Consider the following 26,536-nt stretch of genomic DNA (forward strand, 5'->3'; position numbering starts at 1 on the left):
TCCAGCGGGCCGTGGAGGGGCCAGGGAAGCCGGCCGCAGCTGGGTGCTCAGCCCCGGGCTGGCCCCAGGGCTTGGCCAGGCTGCAGGGACCGCCGGAGATGCTGGGCTCCCCTCTCTGCTCCCCGCACCTCTCCCTGTGGTGGCGTACCGGGTGCTGGCGCGCTGCCACGGGGACTTTTCCCTTCCCGAAGGGGCTGCAGCAAAACTAGAGAAGATCATCCAGTTGTCTCCATCCTTTTGAATATCACTGGCGGGAAAAAGAGGTTTCTTCACCTGACTTCTTAAACAGCACACCCTCCATCAGCGCAGGGTGAGGCCGTTCCCACCCCAAATGTAGGTAGCTGGTCTGTGTTTAAATGGCTCTGATACCTCTCAGCTCAGGCTTGGTCTTTTTTTCCCCTTTAAAGGTGAACTTATAAGTGGCAATGTAAGCAGGTATTCATGCTTGGGCTTTATTCTGTAGTTCTGGTCAGCATTTTTTTTTTTTAAGTTCTATGCCTTGTATAGTGTTGCCACTCCCTTCTTTCTGTATCTTTGGTCTCTTTCTGTATCTTTGGCTTAATCTACAAGCTAAGCCTGGTCCAGGTAGGAAAACTTTCTCTTCTTTCTCTTCTTTCATCTGCATCATGTTAATATGTTTTGGTAAGTACTGTATGTTTTGAGGACACCAGAAGTTATTTCTTGGGGAGATTCTCACGACACTTAAGCCAGGTTTTCACGTGGATACATTAACTCCCTAGATTGTACTATGTTTCTTTTGTGAAAATGTAGTGGCAAAACATACTTTCCTGGTTAGTGCAGGTGACAATGAGGAAACAGCCTGCCACAAGATTTATGTCTTTGATAACAGTATTGCTCTGATCTTGGCAGGGATAATGTCTTTGATCTCTCAGCCTTTAACACGGGAATCAGAGGATATTTGCACACAGTATTTCTCAAGGGAGGGCCCTTAGTGAACAAATTACCCTTTTGGGGTGTCTTATAAAGTTGGGGTATTTCATAAAGGCTTTAAGTAATAACAGTCAAGTTGAATGTTATTTACTACACAAGTCTCTGGAATTCCACCCTGCATTACATCTGGTTATGAACTGGACACCTTTCCAAGTTTACTCTCAAAGTTATTTTTGAAATTAAGGTTGCACTCTGGCAATGTGAAGAAGCATTGTAAATCAATTGCAGTGTTACTTTACCTTTTGCTTATACAATCTTTCTGCTATATCTAAACATATATCAGGATACAGGCTTGCTTGTTAGGTCCTTAGACAACAGCTGCTTCTTACCTGACTCACAGAAATCCCAAACTATTTCCCTTTGAGATCTTTGGTGGCAGACTATCATTCACACACTGCCCTGGTTTTGCCTTGTTTCTTCATGACTCATCAGTTTATGGGTTTAGTTTTAATGCTCTACAGTGCCCGGTGCAGAGAGCTTTCACTCTTGTCCTTGCAGCACTGCTCCTTTGAAGGAACTGGTGCTGATGCCTCATTCCCAGGGTAGTCCCTCAGCCTTCATCTCTTATCCTTGTGTCCATGTAGCCATGCAGTGAAATGGACTGGGGAAGAAGTCCTCTACAAATGATCTAGCAAAAAGTAACAAAAAAGGTGGTTTTAGCTGCATCCGCTTCTGGATATGGTTCAGTGCATAGGTGTTTGTGAGGGTGCAGCAGAGGGTAGGAGGAATAGGGTGTGTGGCTGTTTAAACTGGTACGGCTGCCAAGAAGTTACTCCTAAGAATATCCCTATTGCACAAGACTTGTTCACGAGATTTTGTGGTATCTGCCGCAGGGCCTGTCCATGGATCAGTATCTCAGCCAGCTTGTTTCTGCCATGCATACACATGGCCCAACACACATCCCTGCTTCACTTTAATATCTACAAGCTGCTTACAGAAAAACAAAAACAAAAAGCAATCCTTTTCCTACTGCTCCCCCAGGGCTTGGCCCTCTGAATGCTTATGGAGGGCACATCTTATTTCACTTTATAATCACTCCTACCAGGATGTACTGACACTTTCCAGGGGAGAAGAGTCCTGCCCTAGAATTAGCAGAAGTCTCTAGTACCAGGTGATGTGGCCTAGGCTGGCTCCCTGCTCCTGCAGAACATGGGCAAAGAATAAATTAGACCATTCCTCCCCAGAAAGCACATACAGTATCCCCTAGTTATCTCAAACCCAAGGCACCTGAGAGAGAGCAGTTTCTCCTGGCCACCTTGGAATATGCTTTTCCTGGGAAACCAATGGAGGGTCAAGTGCAAGTTAAGTCCTGAAATTAAGAGAAGGAAGCCACACTCCCCCAAATGTCAAAGGAAGTTTTTCTAGCTACAGTGAAATCCCTCCTCTTCCCCAGTTTAAATGTATTCATGTGTCAAGAACCTTTGGATCTAAACAGTGTAGCGTTACCAGGAAATGGCTAGAGCCTGCTTAGCTGTTTCTGGTCTGCCTCCAAATCAGCCTATCTGGCCATCTATTCTTGTGCTCAGAAAGCTTATCAGGGCAGAACAAGATAGGACAGCCACTTGAGAAAAAAAATAAAAAGCACACCCAAACCTCTCCAAACATCTGTAGGCCTCTTCTTTTGTCCAGCAGGTGGTTTCAGAGTCCAGACTTTGAGCTCATATTTGGACTGACCCTGTCTGTGGTCGAGAGGGTTTTTGTATAGTCCTTACAGAAACACTGTTTACTGCTAGTAAGGAGGAACACATAGAGTGACCACTGGGACGGGGCAGTTCCTCCCTCCCTCCAGGGTTACTTGTTGCCCCCAAATAGTGAGGCGGGACTTCACTAGCCTCAGCTCCAGGAAATGACCTTCCTGCTTCTTCAGGAACCCTGGGAGGGCCTGGAGGCGGTAGCAGATTGGAGCCACGCAGTGAGCATAAAGTCATGCTATTTTTGTAGCTGTAACCCCAGCAACTGTCCATCTCTGACCTAATGTGTTCATTTGCAGAATGGCAAAGAGGAACTAACATTTGCTTTACCACGTGGATGTCATTTTGGCCATAACAGGGGTTAACATGAAACCCTCCTCCCCAGGCATGAGTGCTGGCAGAGGGGTCGTTGTTCTGAGGGATGCCTGTGCTACTGCTGTGCTCCCTGGCACATCTGGGGCCAATGGGGACAGTTGGGAGGCACAGCTGCCAACTTGCAAGTGCTGCTGGCCATTGAGATGTGGCCTGGCAGCCTGGACCAGCCTGTGCTGCCCAGCAGAGGTAAGGGCAGGTCCCAGGGGCATGGGGGTGACAGTAGTGTCCCAGGTGAATAGGTTTTGATGTCTCATACGAAACTTTTTGCAGAAGTGTTCCTGCAGTAGTGGTCTTCTGGAATTTTATTGTTCAAACTCTTCACCTAAAGGGCACTTTAATGTTTTAAGAACCTGCATTGTCATGGACTCCGCCATTTTTTTGTGATTAGGTAGGTAGTGGTACTTTAATTTTCCTGTGTATGGCTACAGATTCACAGGGTAAGCTCCTTGCACCATTACTCAACACAGGTAATGTAGGATTTGCCAGTAAATTCCCTTGGCAGGATGGTTCAGAGAATATAGATACTTTTTATTATTATTATTATTATTATTGATGCTCAAACTGCCTTTTAAATTTTTGGAAAGACCTTCTTAATGCTTGGAAGGATAATCTAAATGCCACTGACTGTTGCAACATCATTTCCTCATCACTGTAAGTGTTGTGGCTTAGTTTGGGTTTGTCTCTCTCATCCTCTCCCAATATGACTGTATTTCTCCTCTTATGCCCAAAAATAAAAAAGATTTAAAAAACCAACATCTTTATCTTGTGTATTCAGAAACTAAAATGATTTTTTAACCTCTTCTGCTATTTTCTGCAGTTTATTTCTCCTGGTTCATTCCTTGTGCATTCTGCCTCACTGATGGCATGTTCTGGTTTCTATTTAAGACCTATTTTCTATTTAAGATGAGGTAATCAGGACATGGTCAAATCCAGACTCAGTGCAACAGGCTGAGACTGTGAGTATCGTACCTTCAGTTGGTCAAAATTTGTTGTAAATTGACAGATATTTCCTGTTTACTCCAGGCTCCAGTTTCCTATACTCTATTGTACCTTGAGTACCTCAGGTAGTGTGTTGAGTTTTGGGCACCACAATAAAGAAGGGCATAAAACTACTAGAGAGTGGCCAAAGGAGGGCAAGAAATATGGTGAATGTTCTAGAGGGCAAGACGTAAGAAGAGTGTCTGAGGTCACTTGGTTTGTTCAGCCCAGGGCAGAGGAGGGTGAGGGGAGGCCTCATGGCAGCCTGCAGCTTCCTCATGAGGGGAGTGGAGGGGCAGGTGCTGAGCTCTGCTCCCTGGGGACAGCAACAGGACCTGAGGGAACGGCATGGAGCTGTGTCGTGTGAGGCTCAGGCTGGATATCAGGAAAAACTTCACTGAGAGGGTGGCTGGGAACTGGTACAGGCTCCCCAGTGAAAGTGGCAATGGCACCGAGCCTGTCAGAGTTCAAGAAATGTTTGGACAACTCCCCCAGAAGCATTTGAGTCCTTGGTAAGTGGTGTTCCTAGATCAGAACAAGTACCTCCCTACAGGGCTAACGGAGAAACCATTAGGCAAAAGCCAGAGTTTGAGTACTATCACTGACAACAGTGGTAGTTTTTCTTGACTGAAAATTTCTGTCTGACTCCTTCAATGACTTTTTTTTCTTTCTTTTTTTTTTCTGATTTTCACTGAAATTAATGCTGTCTACTTCAATTCCTGCCAGTATGTGGTTTGTATGATGATTTGGGTTTTGTCAGGGATTCCTGCTGAAGCTACTGATGTCGGTAGTAGTCACATTACAATATTAAATATTTTATAAAATATCAGCTATACATATCCATATCTTGCATAAGTAAGTTCATAAACTTACTTTTAGGAAGACCATTCATGTTGTTATCTTCATGTGGATTACAGATTATGACTATGTTTAGCCTAGGGAATCTAGGAGCCTATTTGAGTTCCTGATCTGGGTTGGCAGCTGAAGCTGTGAAGCTGAACACAATGGGGTGTTGCTCAGAGATGTAACAGCACCTTCCCATAGCCTTGTCTGCATGACAAGAAAGCCTAGGAATATGTCCCAGGCAGGAGCTGTAGCACACAGGACAGGTGGGCAATCAGGCTGTGTGAAAAGTCCAAGCCAGTATATTGATACAGCTTTGCACGGAAGCTGCCATTTTTAAACATCTAAGATTTCACATAGTTAAAATAACGAGCTGAGGCTTATAAATTATGTAGCATAAAAAAATGAGCATTAAGAAGGTGAATAAAAAGAACTGCAAATAGATTAATTTTAGACATCCATTTGAAAGAAATCTTCTTTATATTTATTTTTATTTGTAATGCTTTGAGGAGCCAGTGCTGCATCAAAGAATCTCAACGAGTTATGCATGACTATTTCAAGAGGAAGCTATTTTTTACAGGTTACATTAATGCTCACAGACACAGTCTAGTGCCTTCAATGTATATAAAACAGCTGAGAAACATGATTTGATGTAAGCAATCAGTTTGATAATGAGGTTTCAATTTTATCTGTACCACGACCATATAAGACTCATGTTTTCTCTCAGTCATGCTAGAAAACCTGTTTCTTAACCCTTTCCCAATTAGTAAAATCTTGTCTCCAACATTAATGGAGAAGATCATACCAGACAATATTCTTAGAAATACTCAGGAGTCAACAATGGAACTTCTCATTATAGGAAAGAGTTTTTTAGGTGGATTTCATGCGCAACCTGTCCTGCTAAGAAGCTAGTATATTTGCTCATTTTGACTTTTGCACTTCTGGGGAATGTGGGAAACCAGAATTTGCACGTTCTACTCTTTAAAGGACAGCTTTTTGATCTTTTGCTTGGTTTTTCCCTCAGGAAGTTCTGACTAAAGAGCAACCATATAAGCTTTTCTGAGAAATATGGAAAATGACTGAAAATCTAATTCAGAATATCTGCCTGGTTTTACTGTTCTGAGGTTATAATATTTAATGTAGCTTAGAGTTACTTCTCCTTACCTATATCTACTTGCTGTCTCAGTTCTCTCTTAGACTGATAATTGCTTCAAAAAGAGTGTTTATTCATATGTAAAGACCTCTATTTAAAAATTGAGTCTACTGCTTGAGCTCTCTGACGTTTTGCTACTACTGGGATAGCACTAAAGGTGAGAGTTCCAAACATTGAAACAGTGTAATGTGGATGTAAAGGCAGACGCTAGTAGGAATTTGGCTTAGTCAGTCTGCATTCACATGAAAGTCAGAAAATAATTACTACAGTTAAGTTTTTTAAGGCTGTGGAAGTTAAGTGAAAGTAGCCCAAATTGCTCCCACCTCTGTCTGAATTGGAAAATAGTCCAAATTCATACCACCTGAATCTGAACTGGCATCTGTAGCAATGTTGCAGGCTTTAATTTTTGGTAAAGGCCTGATATTTGAAGTATTCTGTACATATTTGATCTATTCTGCTTTCAGAATATCCTTAGGAAACTGTGCCATCGATGTGCTATGGAGACAGCGAGCGATTGAAGGGGAAACGTGCTGTTAGCACTGGCCTGTCACATGCTGCCTGGGTGGGTTTTGTGCTTGATCATCTGGGTCTGAATGCAAACTTGTGGTACTTGATACTGTGCCAAAAGTGCACTCAAACCCTATTGTTTAAAAGTGTGCCAGTTTAGATATAGTTTTTTTCCCCTCTATTTCTATTTCAGTTGATAACACTGCCTACTTAATTTACCGTTCAGTGTCCCATAGCTGGTGTTTGGAAACCATGAGTTTATGGAACATGATTCCTCATGACTTTCTATGTATTTACAACTTGCTGATTGCTATAATCAGGTGAACACACTGCTGTTTCATGTTTAAAATAATACATCTCTGTTTTTCCCAAGCATTGCTTTCAGGTTCTCACTAACTAGTCTATTCGAATGATTTTATTTTTACATTTTCCACTTCCAAGATGCATATGAGCTCTTTTAAACCAGAAAACATTGCTTCTTGTACTGGAAAAGATACACATAGGCATTTAGTTGTGTCTTAGCAGATGAGAGGAAGGTACATTTCTGTCCCAAGAATTTTTAAATAATACTTATTTTCGGAAATTTTAGTTTCTTCACTATGGGTCAAATGGCTCAATGACACAGCATTAACTTTGGAAGACTCCTAGCAACTGCTGTAGAAATTTTAAAGCTTTAATCTGTTATCACTTTGGATAGTAACTACTGAAGTTGTTCAAATAGTTATATTAGTAGATGATGCGTTTGAAAATGCAACTATAAATTTAATTGAAAGGGATTTGGGTTTGTCTTTAGGCTCACTAGAGGAAACAGGCAGTACATGTGGGCTTGTACTATGGGGTAGGCAAAGATGCGAAAACAGTAAATTTAGTAGGATTTTCTCATGAGGGGGCTTCTGAGCAAATTTATTTTAGCACCTGCAGAAAAAACGTGTTTTATTTCCCTGGGGACAAACCCACTGTGTAAAAAGCTGCACTTCTGCTTTTCAGTTTTGCCGTCATCTGTTCCACATGCACACAGAAATACAAAACTTGCTCCTTCAGACAGACTAATTATTTAATGGTAAACTAAAAGTGTTGGAGGCCAGATTGCCTTGGAGGCAGTGACCTGTGCTGGAGCCATTTGACAACTATGGAGGAGAAAAGTGCCTCCGAAGAGTAGTGCTGCTGCTTGGTCTGCAAATCTTACCCTTTCCAAACTTAACGAGTGACTGCAATCCAGATATTCATAACTGGCTAGCTTTCACCTAGCTTTGAGTGTCACCAGGGAAGTGAAGCTGCAGTGGCATGGGCTTATTTGAAACCTGGCAAGTCCTTCCTTCAAGAGCATCAGTCAGAACTCAGACATGCAGTAGTCTAAATACACTTGCATCTCTGCTGACAAAAATCACTCCATATACTCACACAGACAAGAAGTTGCATAAAACTTCAAAATGAAAGGAATATCTGAAAATGAGGTTATTTCTATACGGCAATGATAATGTTCACACCTCTCATGATACCTTCAGCACCTGGAAGATGCTGAAAAAACGGCAGTTTTTAAACCACTTTTCTCCTGCACTGGCCTGTAATACAAACAGCCAAGTAAAATGGTTGAAGCATCTCTTCTCTGGAACAAGTTGGTAGTCTGCACTGCTTTACTGACCATAATAATCCCTATCTGAGCATTATCTCATTCTTGCTTAGAAACAAGCAAAAAATTGTTTTTTGCCTGTTTGTTTGTTTGCTTTGGTCTTTTCTATGTTTGTGCATTTCCATCACCTTAAGGCTGCTCCCTTCTGTTTCTTGGATAACTGGGAATTATCCCCTACTAGAACACTGTGCTCTGGGAGCAATAATGTCACTGAACAGAAATAGCTCCAAAAATTCTTCTGACACAGAAGTATAGCGGAATTGAAATGTTGCCTTCGAAAAAAGACACTGAAGTTATCAAGAGGATGGAGGACTTTCTAAAGAAAGAAAATATCTTATTAATTAAAAAGTAGCAAACTACTATGTGAAATAACAATATACTAATATTTTATCAATGACGGTGTTATGTGGCTTTGACATGAGATGAAGGGTCTAATAGAATACTGTGGAGAAAAATTGCTCAGACTTGTAACTCTAGACATGAAATTTGTCTGTTAATCTAAGACTGCAATTTTGTGAATTGTTTTAAGTAATATGTTCACACGGTAACTTTTATTGCATTAAGACTACAAAACAGTAGCAGAGGAGTAGGAGTGGCATACTATAGTAGAGTGAGTTCTTATTCTTTATGTATCTTATTTTGAAGAATTAGTTGTACACCATTTAAAATAATTATTTCATAAGTTAGAGGTCATAAGAGCCTGCATTGCTGTACTCTCAGAATACACTGAGAGAAAAAAAAAAACAAACTACATTTAGTAGCAAACACTGGGTTTCAGAATAACTGCTTCTAGTGTTTTTGGTCATCCCTTCAGATTCAAAATCTGAGGAGAGAATGTGGGGAGAAGTGAAAGAGGAAAGAAAATTTGATAGAAGTCTACCTTTAAAGAGACATGTATTTAAATTTGACTATTCATTGTATTGCAGATAGTCATGTTAACAAACATTTATCTTTTTTCATTATTTGTTGTTTTAATAAAGAACAAGAAGGTTACTACACTGAGGAAATTAAAATATAAAAAAATATTGGGGGATTAAAGAAAATTTCTGACTGGGTAGTTTAGAAACAATATATATAAGTGATAGTTTTGTGACGTTCTTCTTTGCTGAACATTAATGAATTTTAACAACATCTGCAGCATGGACTTGGGTACCTAAATGTTCTGTGTGTTGTAGAGCTCAGCCTGGAATATAAGAATGACATGCATTTGAAGTTGTCCTGTTCACTATTGCTACAGTAATTTTGAGCTAGGAATATGTTTATGAACAGACTGATGAATAAAAATGAGACTCCTAAGTACTATTTGTAATTTGAAACTCTTGACAAGGAATATATTATTTTTATGGCTTATACTATAACATTTTCATGTCACTTAGCAAATAGAAAGGCAATAGTGTTATAATAGAGTGTTCCAGGGGGAAATAACAATTTTAAAAGTAATTCTTTCTTAAGGATTGTGATTTATTTCAAGCTTAAGCCATACTTGAGGTCTGCTAACTCTTACCGTCCTGTTCACTGGAGAATTTCCCCTTTTATAGAAAAGACTTTTCTTCCATAAAAGTATCATGAGCTTCTAAAGAAATTATAGTGGTTTTGTTTGTTGTTTATTATTATTATTATTCCTGATGGAACTGATACCACCAAGACTTATTAAAGATCAAATTGTATATTTATTTGTTTCAGCATTTTCCATTGGGGTGTTTTAACAGCTTAATATAGTGATGTACTGGTTATACACATGTATGCTGAGGCAACCACCCACACCCATTTGCCTCATTCTTCTTTCTTAGGCCACTGGTGCTGTCTAATGCCACAAATGTCATAAGAGTTAGACCTTTGATCTGATCCAGGTTTGATTTACTTTAAATTGAAGTAAGCCAATATACAAGAATACTAGAGTAGAAAGGGATGTCATAATAGAAAAGCAAAATTTTGAGAGTGTTATAGGAGAAATGCTAAGCCTGCCCAGGTATCTGCTGGAGCTATGCCATGGTTGTAAATGAACAACACTTCAAGTCTGTACAGAAAGTGGGGTTTTCCCAGACTGTGGTGTTCCATCCAAAAGGTACAGCAATAGATACAGGTTTGTCTTTGATACGTATATTTCTTTCAGAGTGTATTTCAGCCTATTTATTTGTGAGCTATGCATAGACAAAAAATAAATAAGAGAGGTCCTTGGTGGGTAAACATTTAGATATGAATAATTTCTTAAACGTTATTTGTATTTGTAATCTAAAAGGAATATAGCTGATAATTCATGCTGACATTTCAACAACCCTCTTACTTCCGTGATCTTGAACAGTATTACCTATTCATTACAGCAACAGCATGGATGTGTCTTGTATTTCCTTGTATTTCTTCAGAGAAGAATTGCCTGAAGCCAAAGGAATGAGATAAGGAAGATATATACTGATAAATTTAATTAATTATATCACTTAGATCAGGCATTTATGAGAGGATCTGATGACTTTCATGAAATGTATGGTAAGGTAAATTAACTGAAATAGTTTTCAGGTTATTGTGAAAACTCTGTGAGCTTTCTATAATAATAAAAAGCTGTGAAACTGGACAGTAAGGAACTAAATAGGAGAAATGACAGAGCTGTGGTAGCAGGTGGCTGGGGAAACTGAAGTGGCAAAAGAAACCGAGACCTAATGCTCTGTCAAGGATGTCATGGGAGGCTGCCTAAAATGTGTAATAGAATCAGGGAAGGAGAATGGAAACTAGGAAAAATAATACAAGAACTGTAAAATATCTAAAAGGTTTGTATTTTTTCTCTCCAGAACACTGGACTATTAGGAACATAAGGAGCTTGTCAGACATTGAAAAATCAGGCATAGCTTGTTTTAAGAACAAAATAAAATATTTTTTAAGACAGATTCAATATTTACTATTTCATTATCATTTTAACAGTAGTCTTAGCCCAGACCAAGACAGCTTTGGGCAGGAGATTGTGCTGCCTCCCAGCTTAGGAGAATGTCCCTTCCCTCTGTCCTCCTGAAGGTGAATAAAATGACCTGAGAGAGCTGATCTGACTAGTCCTAAATTGTAACATGCTGCAGGGAAGGTTGTACTACTGTATAGAGACTGGCTGTAGTCTGGCCTTAACAGACTTCACCTCTTCAAGAAATCACAGCATATCTGAATTTTACTTCTAAGAATTGTAAACAAGCATCAAGAGCATAACGTCAAGGTGTGTTTACACTGTGTGGTGGAGTATGGTGCCAGGGCTGGTAACAACTGAGCAATCTCTGAAACAAGACACAGACAAGGCACTTCAGGTCACGTGCAGTGTCCAGCAATGCTGCTTTCCTGCTTTGGCAGCCAAGCAGCTTCTCTGCTTTATGCTGGCTCCTATGCTGGCCTATGCAAGTGTACAGATGCTCTGAAAAACAGAAAGTTAGAGAAAACCAGCTTGGAGGTGGTCTGGGAATCTGAATCTGACTTTTCTTTCTAAAATCTGCACTTTAAATATGTGCAGTATGGTGCTGTCTGTATTTAGGCGGCTACAGGTGATCTACCCACAGAGGCTCTCTGATGCTATGAATCAAGAGCTGAAGGGGTGTTAACACCATCCACCATGTAGATATGCATGAGGACCATCGTGCCAGTGTCCATGCTGTTTCTATGGTAAGTTTTTATTCCCCACCTTGACGTTGTTGTTGGAAATGGAGTTTAAGAGGAAGGTGCTAGTAAAGAGGTATATATTTACATGATTTCTAAGTTTGTTTGGGGCAGATAGAAATATATGTATTTTTTGGGCAAATTGAATTATTCTATGGGTTGCCACCTGTAGCTGTGCAGGCGGTTGGGTTTCAGGTCTTGAATTTATGTAGCATAAAGGGCTGCTGTGGCACTCCTACCAATTGCACTTCAGCTTCTGCCAGGCCAGCTGTGCAGAACTGACCTTCCTGAAGCTGTTTCAAGTGACTGGTTACAGGCACCAACTGTCTGACTTGCAGCTGCAACAGGCCCTCCTGTCCCTAACTTCTCCTTGCAGCTCATCTTGCAACTTCTCTACTCTGCTTATCTAGCTGACTCCATTTTACCACATTGCAGTTTTCATGGCTTAGCATCGTATCTCAGCTTTCAACCTGACCTCTTTTCATTTCTGAATTCATAAAATGCTGAATGAAGGGGTTTAGTATGTTCCTTCGTTATCTTAGGCATAGTGCATGTCCTGCCATCGAGCACAAACATAAAAACTGGTGAATTAAGCTCTGCATGTTTATACAAAAGCAGAAAAAGGTTATATTTTCACTTGTTTTCACAGAGGCTAGTCTAAAGCAAGAAGAATGAAATGTCTCTCCTGCAGCGAGCATGTGCGTTGATAACACACTGTATATTAAATGTTGTATTTCTTTCAAAAAATGAGAGGACTCTGTTTAGAGACTTGGAGCAAAATGAGCCAGGACATCTGTTCTGTTTTCTGCGCAGTATTTGAGCTGGGGCACATGTGGAATTCTGTTAAAATGAGACTATAAATTAATAGTTCTTCACACTTCATTGCTTGAATGAGCCAGAAGTTATTTTCTTCTGAATTTTGAGTCCCAGGTGCAGCACTTTCTGACTACCAAATATGATTTTCTAAAAGGGAAGAAAGACCAGTGAATCGAAACTACAACAACCTGTTCTCTGTGGTCTGAGTACAGCCTTGTAATAGAGAAAAGCAAAGCAAATCAACTGACAGGGGGGAAGAAAAAGATCCTGTCCAGACACATGACAATATTGAAGAACCGGTTTGTGAGTCAGGCACCAGCTTCTGTTCCTGGTTCTGCTTCTGGCTCTGTATACAAACATAAGAAGCTTGTTTGGGTCTCTGTCATGAAAAGGTGACCTCTCACTTTTTTCTTGATTTCTGATACCCACCTCAAGTTGCTCTGTGACTGATACCTTATTGCTATATAGGCTGGTCGAGAGTACTAATGAAGATAAACGTTTCTACTTTCACTACAGTTTAGTGAGGTTGAGCTGACTGTCACAGAGCTGGGCTCCCCTACAGCTGGACCAGCTTATGCTTTTTTCGTCAGAGGTTGACCCACTCTTACTCTTCAAAGAGGATTAATAGACACCTAGTTTTATTTAGCAATAATCTGTCACATCTTTATCAAAAAGTCCGTGATATAGCCTGCTTAACATCCCTAAAAATGAGCATAGTGTTTCCAATATTGAAGAAATACTTCTATAATGTTATTGTAATCCCTTCAGAAACATCGTTCCATAGACAACTGGACAACGTGGTAAGGCACCATGAAGGGAGATTGGCCAAAGTTTACTAATTAAAATTTTCTAATTTAGAAGTTGTGCTGAGCAGGGTCTAGAAAAGAGAGTAATGGAAAACCATGGTAAAGGAAATGGAAAATATGGTAAAACTTTTCTGGAAGATTGGATTGGGTTTCCTTGGTGCTAAAAAAAATGCCCAGTTACAGATTCACAGGACTGGAATTTGTCTGTCTGTGTTCTCCTGATTAGGTACTTGACATGAACTGGGCAGCTGAGATTGGGAAGGTGCTGTGGTTAGACTGTGGTCTCAGGTTCAAATCCATGCTGCCTATGATGGTGCCACAAAGCTTTCAATGTTATGATATGAATATTCCCATTCTTTCACTGTTAAGTTTTGGCAAAACACTTCAAAAATTATTTCAGAATAACAGTTTTGTCTGGCTTTGGATACAAGACAGCATGGTGAACAGTCTAGTTACAAGAGCACAAGTGACCTTTCTAGAAGACCTTGGTACACAACCTGCTGTGAGGGGGTCTTCCTTCTCAGAGAACTGGTGTCATGCAAAAGTCTTGGTTGCTCATGGCAGGATGGAAGAGAACCTGCTGTAATGCAAGTGTCTGTTGCCCCCTTTCTGCTGCAGGAGGAGTGTAACACTCTCTGCTTCTGCAAATATTTGATGCCTGAGTAGACTTTTGTCAAACATGCAGTATTTAGTATTTTTCTAAATAATAGATAAAAATATGGTTTAATGTCATTCATATATGTATGTCCACATACTATATATTTTATATGTAAATGCCTTTTTATTTTTATTTTATTTTATTTTTTTTTTGAGCGTATATAGTTTCTGTGACACTAGAGTGGTTAGGTACTGGAAACCTTTTTTGGTCTCTTTTAGATACAGTTTTTTTTTTTTTTTTTGGTGAATAGGTATTTTCTGTATTTGCAGCCCCGGCCTTTTTCAGTCAGGGAATAACTGGAGATCTTTAATGTGGCATTTAAGCTACACCAAGAACTATGGAAAACTAGATCTACCTATTCAGACATAAAACATTCAACCTGAGTCAGCACTAGTATTTAAAGGCAAAAGAGTAATTAAAAATCCACGATGGTATATCCCAAGGAGAGGGTCAAACCTTTTATGACTACTAAGTATTGGGGTAGAAGTCATCTACCACCAATGTTTTTTCATCTTGAAACTTTCTCTGGGGTGGAGAAAGTCCAAATGTAGAAGGCCACAAGACTTTTGTACTGCTGTATCTCACTTAAAGAGACAGCAAAAGCTCTCTGTATTAGGGAAAGCCCAGTTCTGACAGAAATCTCATGGATTTTATTAGTATTAGTCTTCTAATATTAAATTCTTTGGTTAGGCAAAGTAATCCATAGAAATAAAAACATAGGAGCAAGAAATCAAAATATTTCAAAGTGAAACTGAAAGTGTGATGTTGCACACCCTACTTTTATTAACTAGGACTACATTTAATTATAATATCAATAACCCCCACTTCCCTCAAAAAAGAGGATTAGAAAATTATTGACATGTCATTCCAATTTCACATTGCACCCTGTTAGAAGCCCATTATTTTATTTCTTGACTTTCCTTTTGTTTTATTCTTAAGCTTAACTATTGCCTTAAAGTTTGTGCCTCCTATTTTCTTGTGTTTTTAAAGAGAAGTAAAATTGTAACAGATGAAAATACATTTTACGTGCAAGCATTTGAAACAGTGATTCTAGCTAGAAGCATGGACAACAGGTTAAAAATGCTCTCAAGTGTCTGACTAGACAGTGGAACAAAGATGTGTAAATCTCTGTCATGAGCAGATCCAAATTAGTGCTGCCAGCAGAGGCCTCTTTGCCCTTTGGACTGTTGTCACCTTTCGTGGCCTGCCAGCCTGTCTGTCTGGCAGCCGCAGCGATGGTAATATTGGGTACTGCTTGAGCTGTTATCTCCACAATATCCTGATGCCCTCAGTGCATGCACCTCTCATGGCCCTGTGGCATCACTGCTTGTGAATGGGGCCTTGGAAAGCAATTTGTGGCTTTCACCTGCCGTGCAGTTTTACAGTTTTTCCTACTATTTTAAGTAAGAACATCACAACTCTTGATGCTTTCCCTTTATAGCACCCCTGTGAGATAGGGAAATACTATTATTTCCGTTCTGCAGGTGGGAAAGGAAGCAGGGAATGCTAAAATAATTTTCTTGGTTTTACTTAGAAAATCTGTAGCAAAGCAAGGTCTCAAACCACATCTATCAGATCCAGGTTTAGTTATTATTAGACACCCTTACTGCTAAAGATTTTGCCTTGTGAACTCTCTCTTGAGCCAGCTACAAATGGGGTAGGAGGGGAGCCAGGCTTTTGTAGCTGGTGCATTGGCCTGGAGCAAGGGTGAGTAACTTGTTCATGGAATTTAAGGGCTGATAGCTGTAAAAAGAATCTGAAAAGTGATTTTTCCACACTAGGTTGTTTGTCTTCCTTAATGAATAAATAAAAGAAGACAGGTGTAGGAGGGAAGATGAAAATGAAGTGAGAGCGCAATGTTTCTTGTCCTTGCAGTTTGAATTATGCAAGTGCATACATTTCAGGAGGAACATCTCAGAATTACAAGGTACTTTCTTGATATGTAACGTCTCTTACAATTCAGAGTTTATTCATATGTGTCAAAAAATGAGATTTCCTTGTCTTGGAAGGCAAGGATGAAATATTTCAGTTTGGAGTTATCTCATTAAAAAATTATGAACAAATGAAAAATAGATGTTAGAAAGTAATCTAGAAATCAGTCAACTATATGACATTTACTTGATTCTCGAACAGCGATTTTTTTCTGCATATACCATAAATTCCTGGTAAAATAAACAAGTAATATTTTTTGACAGCACTGATAATTGGTAGATGTTTATTTCAAGAAAAGGAATTTAAATGTTGCCCACATAATAATTAAACGAAGCTTATAATTATGTGTTCCTTACCCACAGTTCACCCAAGACCTTTCAGAACTGCATGTCAATATATACAAATGATAAACTTAAGTCTTGACATCATCAGGACATCATCTTGACATATTTGATTCGCCGGCGAAGATTTCTCATTTGCCTCACAAACTGACACATGTTTTAGAGAGAGCTGATTTTGTGATGTAAGATTTCATCCTGGCTTTGCGAAACTGTTCAAAACAGTTTTCAACTGAGCAAAATTCATTTTGAGCTTAGTTTAAGATGTATTTCTAATCACATCAGCTGTAAAAGATGCCTTTTAATTTCATGGGCCCTGGGAAAGTGAAACTTGAGTAAGCTGAGAGTGTTGTGAAACAACTTGTGCATAAACTTCTCATACAGTAAGTCTTGGACTATCTACAATGAGGTCACTGAGCTATAATTATGTTGTTTCTTCAAGATGTGTTCAAATTACGGATGTATATCACTGATATACACCGTATATCTTTTATTTTTTTTTTCTTTCCCTCTGCTATCTTTTCCCCCTGGAAAATAAGTATAATACTGACTAGAGGGAAAAGAGACTTTCATGGAATTAGTGGAGGTATTCAGTGCAGGAGTCAGAGAATTATATCTGTGTGTGGATGCACATTGGTCCTGGTACAGTTGTGGGCTCTCCTAGCAGAATGTAGAACAACTGCATGTCTTAATTTGCAAAGTATTTATAGCCTTCTAGATTCAAAATCTTTCTTATGAAGAACATTAAGTTCTTAAGAAGAACATCAAGAACATCTTAAGAAGAGAACATCAAGTGTTGCACTAATGAGAACTGGGATGGGGAAGCGAGGGGCACTCCAGAAGAACCAGCTTCTGCCTAATGAAGCCCCAGGAAGAAAGTTTTATACCAGGCAGAGACCTGAAGCTCTGGTTATGCCAGGAGGAAAAAGGATTTTGGTCTTGACTTGTCTGGCAATTGCCGTTTTCTTGTTTGTCTGTCCTTAGTGTTCTGGTCTGTTGTGGAGTACCTGCAGTATGTACAGATTTGAACAGACTTGTTGATCTGGCTCAGGTAGATCAATGCACATCTTCTCCAGCTAAAACTTGCAAACTGTTTGCATGCTAGAAACTGGCAATTTTTGCGATAGCAGTTAGTAAGATGTAATAGCAGCAGATCTTATAGTGAAATGGTGCTAGGGACCCAACATGCACTCTATGACAGGAGTTTATTACTTTGGACGGGACCTGCTCTGGTCTTTTGTTGATTTGACAGCAGATTTGTTATTACAAAACACCCTTGTTATTCCCATTGACATTTTCAGAAGTCAAAGCCTGAAAGCCCACATCAGTACAAGCTCAGCTCTTGGTCTCGGTTCAGTAGATTTCTGTGGGCCCCAATATTGTAGAAGTCATGTATATCACAGAAACAGAGGTCACATCCTTGGTTGACTTTATATGCATGTTCTCTACCTTTCCTATCAAAATGACATCCTGTTAGACTCAATTACCTCATCAGAAACTCCTCTCGCATTTTCCTTATCCCTCTAGTTAATTATTAAAACACACCCAGAAGAATATTAACTTATACACTCATCAAATTCTTATCAATAGGAATATGATTTTAATGGGTAAAAAGCCTCCAAGTTCCTCTAGATTCTTACCAATAGAGTGGGATTTGGAAAACAATTCTTGTTTTGTAAATAGATTTCATGTTTTCTCAGCAAGGAAAAGGTTGCTATGTGGAATAATAACAGCCATTAAGTGAAATAGAGCAACTCACTCCCTATTAAACCAAATGTTTCCCAGTTTGTTTGGCTCATATAGGAAACTCCCTAATATTATTTCCTGTGCAGCAATACAAGAGAAATAATATACTTGAACATTAAGGCTATCCTAAATGGATTCGATTTTTCGCAAACTATATGAATGAAGTTCATATCTGTTATACCTGTATTTGCTTACTTAGTATTTTATTAAAATGACAAGTATTAACACGAAACTTTGTCTATAAATATGGCAGTAAATTTATAGTCAAAAATGCATCACCCATGTATATAAAGATCTTTCACTCAGTTCCCACAAGTTGTTAGTAGCAATAGCTTTTGGTTATTGACATCTGCATCCAGTATTATTGGGTAAATCAGACTCTTAAATCTTATTACCGGACTTCAGAACCAGCTAATATTTGAGAAGGTATTCTGAATGGACAATAGAGTCTTCAGTGTTTTAGGGTTAGACTCTTTTTTTTTTTTAACTCCTTGGAGCATTAAGGTATTCGGGTAAGCAGTTATTGTTCTGGCACTAGTCAGTAATACTGTATACAGCACTGTATGATGCCCTTCCTGTGATATCCCAGTCATTTCACTGGCCTGATTTTTACCTCTCAAAAGTTTCAGTTTTCAGAATTTTCAATATAACATTTACATCCAGACTTCCAAGTTCTCTGTCAGTTAAATTGGTATCTCGGCAGTAGATGAGCCAATTCTGAAAATTTCACTCCATACTCTGTACAAGAGAAGAGCTTACATATTCCAGAAATAGTTGAACTTGTACTTCCTAACATTGTCTCTGTTTGTTTTGGGAGGACTATCACCCTGCAGCTGCTGTAGAAAAGACTTTCTTGTCAGCTGATTTGGACAACAGTTCTTGTAAACCATCCAGCATATTTATCCTGAGCAAGTTCCAGCCCAATCAATTAAAGTCCTTTACACGAACAAGTTTCAAATCACAGTTTTCCTTATTTATTAGCAGAGAAATTGTCAGAGTACAACGGAACATTAGCTATTTCATGGGGAAACAGATAAGAATGAGAAACTTACGGCTGATGCATTATTTTGAATCGGCTCAGCTCATAATCCGATAAATTCTGAAAAGAGAAAAAACACATTTTGCATTTTAAATAAAGTTATATTTAATTGAGACCACTCCATGAGGTGAATTACAGGACACTTTTAAAAGTGAACTGAGCAAAGACCTAAAAATAGTTTTCAGTTTTGTAGTTACATGGTTGTCTTATCTTGGTTAATGCTTAACTTTTTATTACTCACTCCTTGTAATGTTTCTGGAAAACAGGTAGCACACACCGTATTGTTAAACTGGAATTTAACCGGGCATGTGGCAGATTAAATTATGCTGGTTAATGAATCATTCAAAAAGTGATAAGCAAGCCGCTTTACATAGTCTCTTTCCAGCTCCACCATAGAGTTTTTTTGGGGGCTGTTACTGAAATCAGCAGATTAGCACAGCAGTGGCTGGCTGGAAGATTACTTTAACAATGGTTGGGAGACTATGAAGTCCTTTTGGTCTGCTCTTGTGCTAGGCTTCTGCATGACTCCTCAACCCATGAAAAACTGGGGATGAAAAATAGAAGCATTTTTTGTGTGTCACATACAGTGCTGCGTAGAGACCCAATCTAGTGCTGAGCAAACTAACTCAGATACAGGAAACAGTTTGGCCAAATTGTTTCAGTACTTTGTGTAGCTCCAAATGTTTCTCACCTCCACATGCTAGTCTAGGCATGGTGCTACTAAGGCAGCAGAAGTACTTCCAATGTCCACGCCAGTGCACAACTTGCAGCTGAGCTTCTTATGTTGGACTTTTAAGCTAGTCTGGCCAGACCAAGAGTGTAATTGCATAGTTTCAGTCCAGAAACGTTGTACTAATGCTAAGATATTGTCTTTCTCAGCATAGATTTCAACTGTAAACATGTCCTTTTAATAGATGGAATTATAACCCTCCTCCTATACTTTGTGTCAGGAAGAGGAAATCAGTTTTTGTTGATGTTGTTGTTTCCTGAGACTCCCTAGGTGCAGCTACAGAGAATGTGAATCCCTGAAAACGATGCTTTCCAGTGACACCAAGTTCATTGTACTTTGATTGATGCTCTATCTCTTTTTTCTGAATAATCTCCAGCCATCATTTCCATTCCAAACTCTTTTGACTTTTCCCTCACCATCACATCAACATGATAGATGAGTTTGTATTGAGCATGCAAAGCAAGACACTGGTAACTGTATGAGACAAGGAGATCAAGAGGAGAACATGTAGGTTCTAATAAAAACGTTTCCTCAGTCTGTATTTAAATTCAAGAAAATCTCTGCATTTTGAGTTCTTTGTTATATTTGTTGTGAAAATACACCATTTCAGACACTAGAGAACCCCCTCTGTTGAATACTTAGGCTGTAATTATACCATAACAAAAAGCAGCTGCATATCTACATGTAGTGTGTATGGTAATTAGCAGATGATCTAGCTGATCTAGAAATCGCCACATTCCTGAGGAAATTTAAAGCTATACTGAGCTGACTGATTGACATACAGACCAACCTGGGCACATTTAGGTGTCATCAGCTGATAATGAGTCACCAAATTGCCTCTGCAAATCAATGACTAGCAATATTAAGTCAATTTCTGCCCATATTATTTCATCTTCTAAATAAGAGGAGGAAAAGGTGTTTTTGGTATTGTAAGGATTAATTCACTTCCTTTTCTTTGCAAAATAGAATGTTTAAGCCTTTACTTATGTGTATTAAGATGTAATTGCTTGGTGATCTAACAAGACAGCTTGTGCAATTCTTTTTGGCCTTCAAAGATAGCGTTCAATGGAATCTGCTTCTTAAGCAGCATTCTGCTCTAGGTAGTGCTTCCTGCGTGGGTATGAGCTCTGTGAATGGGCAGATCAAGAACTTTTCTTTTTAACTGATAATTGAGTTTAGTGGGTGATGAAACTATGGACCTGAACTTTCCTCTGCTGGTGAATGTTTTATACAGAGAGTTTTAGTTCAGTTCCATTTTTTTTTCCTAGTGACAGCTTTCAATAAGGGTATTAAACTATGAACCTCCTTCCAGTTTGAGGAAACTGGTATCTATGAGTCTAGCTGAAAGCTGTCCTCTTATTTAGTAAGCTCAATATTTATTTATAACAGAAAATTATACCACTGATTGTAACTGGGAAGTGCTACTGCATTTTAGCCACAAAATTCTGGTCTTAGGAAAGAGTACAAAAATATCTTGCATACTCAACATTCATGAAATTACATGGTAGTTTCTGGAAAAAGAAAACTAATTTTTCTAGGCTTTAACTGTTCATTGCTCCTGTTCTTGCTGGTGATATACATTGTTAGAGATTCATATGAGCATGAATAGAGTATATTGCAAATTAATACCTGTGATAAAGAAGAAGATAAAGTAGTTTCTTTCCTGGAGGGATTTGAATTGCAGAATAGACAATAAGGAAATACAGTGACAATTAAAAAATAAATTACAGTTTCATGTTGTAGTGCATTTTAGAAAGCACATAAAACTATGTTATTTTCAAACCAGCTATTGATTTATTGTTTTCTATTGGTTCCTTTATTCATCTGACATCAACTTTCTTAGTAGTTTACTTAGCTCAGTAGCTAAGAGTAACCCAAACTCTCAGCTTGCAAAGCAAGCCAACCAGCTTTGTTCAGCAGATAGTATCGTGGAAGGGGAGAAATGCTGCCATGGTGCAAATGTCTGAGGTGTGTCTCTTACTCCTTTACTTGCAGAGGCATGTCTTGGATATGAGTCTATGCTGCTGTAGCTGCTTGCCAACACAGAAAGTGAGGAAGCAGAAGCCTTACATCAAAATCAGAGAGGCAAAGATTCTGTGCAATACAGAACTGCCAAGCCGTAAGTAGGTCTTATGCATTTTTGACTGGGAAAGTTTAAGTGGACTTGTGCATGTGTACTCTGCAACGTATGCACGGTGACCCCGCATGTCTGTGGTGCTCTAGTTCTGTGCATGTGTGTCACAAATGGCCAGCCTGTGTGCATATGGCTGGGTGGGACTGTGCTCTGCAGACTGGGGATGTGTAGGGAATGATGACTGGTAGGTGGATAAGGAAGGGACAGACAGCATGCAAATGGAGTCTTATTTGAGGAAGCGGATTATATGTGGTTAGAAGGTAAAGTGAATGTGGCTTTCAGATGTGATGAAACGTTGTAACGCACTGGGTAGCATTTGGGAGCTTTTCTGGGCCAAGCATAGTACAGTCTAAGGTGCATGTGCTCCCTCTAGTTGGTGGAAATAGTAATACCTTCTGTTCCCTAAGGAAGGCTTCAGCCACAAACGTGGCTGTCAAGTCACAGGACCTGAAGTGATTTGGCCTCGACTATTGCTTTGGAGGATTTTTGCCACGCTTTCACAGTTCCTAGCAGAGATTGTGCTAGGGGACACAGATCTTTTTGAAGAAGGTTGTTGATGTAGATGACTGCGTGATACAGTCTTTCTAGCTGTATTTTGAAGTTCATAGCACATCTCTTTCCCCTTCCTTACTTTTCAGCCCCTTCATGTAGGATGTAGGTAAGCACCCGTTTAATATGGTTACAGCTGCGGTTTCAAATAAAGTCTTGAACAATCCAGGAGAGCCCTGAAGGATCAGTGGGAGTCTGAATTTTTGATGTGAATTAGGATGAGAGGATTCCATTGACTTTATGAAAAGAACAAAAACAAAACCCATACTGTGTTGCTAGATAAGTTGTCAATAATCTGGGCAGTGAAGCTGTATGTAAGGTGGCAGTCTTGTCATTACCTTCCCATAATGCTGAGTTACACTCTGTAACATTGCTAGTTCTGAGCATGGATCAGTTTGGAGAACTTTGCCATGAAATGAGATAATTTGTGTGTGTGTATTTATATACATTCATATATTGGAACATGATATGGTATAATGATTTCCTCCTAATTTTCTTGACTGGGGGAGGGGAGTAGGTGGGAAGGGAATGAGTAAAGGCCCAGATTTATTTGCTGTAAAGCTATTTGATGCTGTTATGGCAAAATAAATGCATAATATTTTATAAAGGCTTTGTATTCAGTATTATGAGCTTCTTTATGTTAAGACTTGTTTATAGAATTTGTTCAGTAGAACAAGACCTGCAAGAAGCCAGCATTAGGAGAAGTCTGTTGAACAGCTACATTTTTTTCACTTACGAGAGACAGAAATTTGGAGTATAAATATAAGTGATCTGCATTCGGGCAGTCAATGCAAGCCGAAATCTGAAATGTCGTAGAATTGTAATAAGGCAGGCTAATCATATCCCCTATTAACTGACATAGAAGATGATCTGTAAGTGGCCAGAGAATACCCTGCATTTCTTAGTAAAAATGTCCTTATGGAATAAGATCTCAGTACTGTCCTCTAGAAACACAATCTGACTGTCAGCCTGTCTCAGAGCAAATTGGACAAATGTATAGTGGAAATATTTTGGGTCTTTTTCCTTTTGTTAGATTGAGTAAAACTGAAATGCAGGGAAAAGAGCAGAAGAGAAAATCATAGAATCATTAAGGTTGGAAAAGACCTCCAAGATCATCTGGTCTAACAGTTCCGATACAGTACATAAGGTGTGGAATACTTAATCTCTGTCCAGAAAGAATGGCATAGTAAATAAATATTTCTATTGTGACCATAGTAGAAAGACTATTTGAGAAGTATACATTTTGAAGTGTGTAAAACTGACATCTAGTGGCAGCAAAAGCACCTCGTGTGCAAAGGAGCTTTATAGCAACACCAGTTTGCAAAGCAGATTAACAGGTTGTAGCTAAGTTTCAGGAAACTGCAATTTCAGTATGTACTCCTCTAGCCTACTTCAAGTGCTATTTGTTGGTGTTATGGAGGCTTTTGAAGGAAATCTGGTGCCTTCTAGTAATATCTTGCTTAAGTGAAGTAAGATGGTGGTGTCTGTTCATCTTCTTGATTGTAGAGACTACTGCTAAAGAAGCATTGTCATCCTGATAAACAGTTCCCTTATGTATGAAGTCTGTGCTTAAGTGTTTTTCTGAGCCATAGTTGATAACTTCATTTCTCATTCATAATGTTACTCAGTTGTTATTTTATATCATCTTCTATATTTTGTCGAGCTCTTCATTCAGATTTTAGTGTTTCTGAAGAAAAAATCTCTTGCTAAAACTCTGTACGATACCTACCCCAACGTAGCTTTAACTTAGCTTTTCCTCTAGTGCTATTGTGTGTATATATATATATAATGGAAAAATGACTAGTACACAGAAAAAAATAGTAAAAAGATGCAAAAATGAAATATTAAGTGCTTTAAATTGTGTGTGGGGTGCCACCTCTATAGTCAAGGGAAGGATTCTAAACTGAACGTAGAAAAATCTAAAAGCATGATTCAAGTCTGTCTCCCAAATGAAATGAAAGTTATCAATAAGAGAAGTTTAGGTGGAGATGGACACACATCTGAAGGAAGAAGGAAAGGAAATGTGCTTCAGTGAAAGCATAATTAGGAATGGGCAAAAATAAGAAAAAATAGTAGTGTTTTTTTTTCCAGGACTGGCAGTTTGTAGCAAGAATTATTAAAATGGTAAAAACTTTTGGCCTTAAATCTGTATTTTGCACTATTCTCAGTTCATAATGGCATTTATAAATAACTTGGAGGTCAAAAAATGTTAGTAGTGTAATTCTAGTGAAACATACCATGGTTCATTTGAAACTGCACTGAGCTATGTATGCTACCTCCAACATTTCATCTCTATTACTTTCAAAACACAGTGAATCACATTTGTTGAACACAAATGTTGATATTCTGCAATGAAACTAAAGTCACAGTTATAGAAGTGGTATAAAAAACAGCAGCTGTCATTTCAGAGAGGCGAGCCTACTGCTTTAATGTGAAAGCAGAGATGATCAGCAGTCCTGTTGGTCACAGAGCTGCTCTGTAAGGATAAGATTAGTTAAATCACACTGGCCAGAGCTGAGTGATGTGCTCTTATCTATCCTGACATGGATAATCCAGCACAGGTGCTTAACAGTGCTGGTACACTTCTGACCTTTCAGGTCTGTGTGTGACAGAAGCCAGCTGCTGTGTGTGGAGTTGCACTGGCTTTGTCTGCACTCTCTGAGCTTCTCGCTATGGCTCAGACACTGACGCTCTTCCAGTGCAGTGAAAGTATAAGGATAGGTCATGCTAGTAGCACCAGAGTTGTTGATATTCACGATATTTCTAAGATTTCATAGTAGCCACCTCTACATTTTGCAATAATGCCTCTGTGAGTCCATGTGGTGTAGATTACTTTGAGAGAAATAACTTCTGCAAGAGTACCTAAAATGTATACATTTAAGGTTAAATATTTGTACTTTGAAAGAGCTCCAGTGAAAGATTAAACTAGTAGATCCTTTGTTCTCTTACATGCTGAGTGCTTGTTTGTACAATTTATTTGCTTATAACCTAGGGTTTCCATACCGTTCTATGCCCCAGGATGTGCTAACTCATGCTTGGATATCCAAGACTTTTTTGAATGTGTCATAGCCAGTCTCACATGCTGAACGAATAGTCCCCTCCCTGAAAGCTGGCTGCAGAAATAGCCTTGGTTTGAAGCAGATAAAACTTGATCTGCAACATAAATCTTAGTGTGTGAGACTGGAGAGTTTGTTTTTCCTAGTACATAGGCATCCCCATTAGTCTTATGCTGACCTGAGAGAGATGACAAAGTTCTTTAACAAAAAAAAAAAAAAAACAAATTGTACTGTCTTCCTCACTAACAGTGATACTTTGTGGGCTTGGCTCTATATTTGCATGTCCTTATTGAAAAGACACTTACTGGAATACAGAAAATAAAACCACTTCCCATATCTGTATGTTAATACATTGCTAAATGCTTAAGCAAACTAAACTGGGTTCTACTGTTTGAAAAAGGAAACAAGTCCCCACACAAACTCTTATGACCACTAGAATTTCAGCCTCAGCAAAACCCAGCAGAGCCTGCTGCTGATGTGGACTGCAAGATTAGGAAGTCTGATTTTGTGTGTATATAAAAAGAGAATTTGGAAGAGCCAGCTGAAGGTCTTCTAGCAGAACCAGTTATCTTTAAAAATACTGCATCAATTAAAATAGATTGTTTTGCAGGACTCCTATCCCTTCATCAATGATTAAGAATGTAGAAAAAAATTGCTAGAGTTGAATCAGTTTATTTTAATGTTTTTAATATAAGGTGAAAATCTCAAATGAAGCTTGCCAATGCTACTGCTTCAGTAGTTCCGAAGTATTTTATTTTTACCTTTATGGGAGATCTGCAACTACTCATTCTGATTCATAACAAAGGGAAATATTGAAATGGTGGAAGTTCCATTTTTCTGCCAGCTCTAAGAATTAATGGGCTGGAAAATGTTTTTAGTCGGTAGACAAAATGCCAGCGACCCAAGATCTCCAAGAAGCAGGATGCACTGTAGAAATGTCCTCAGCGTAGGGTTCTGCTGGAAGCAGAACTGGCACTTTA

At 39.0% G+C, this 26,536-nt stretch overlaps 1 protein-coding gene across 3 annotated transcripts in view; it reads right to left on the minus strand.

Annotated features, from left to right (window-relative positions):
• The window catches only part of BLNK (B cell linker), a 96,113-nt gene that overhangs the window by 47,690 nt on the left and 21,887 nt on the right, over positions 1–26,536 (minus strand). For all 3 annotated transcript variants that reach the window (XM_080596512.1, XM_080596511.1, XM_080596510.1), the window contains exon 3: positions 19,101–19,147. In XM_080596512.1, the coding sequence (XP_080452638.1) occupies positions 19,101–19,147 (47 nt within the window). The remainder of the gene's footprint in view (positions 1–19,100; positions 19,148–26,536) is intronic.

This window comes from Anser brachyrhynchus (genome assembly GCF_964034855.1).
Source record: "Anser brachyrhynchus genome assembly, chromosome: 6".
NCBI lineage: Eukaryota > Metazoa > Chordata > Aves > Anseriformes > Anatidae > Anser > Anser brachyrhynchus.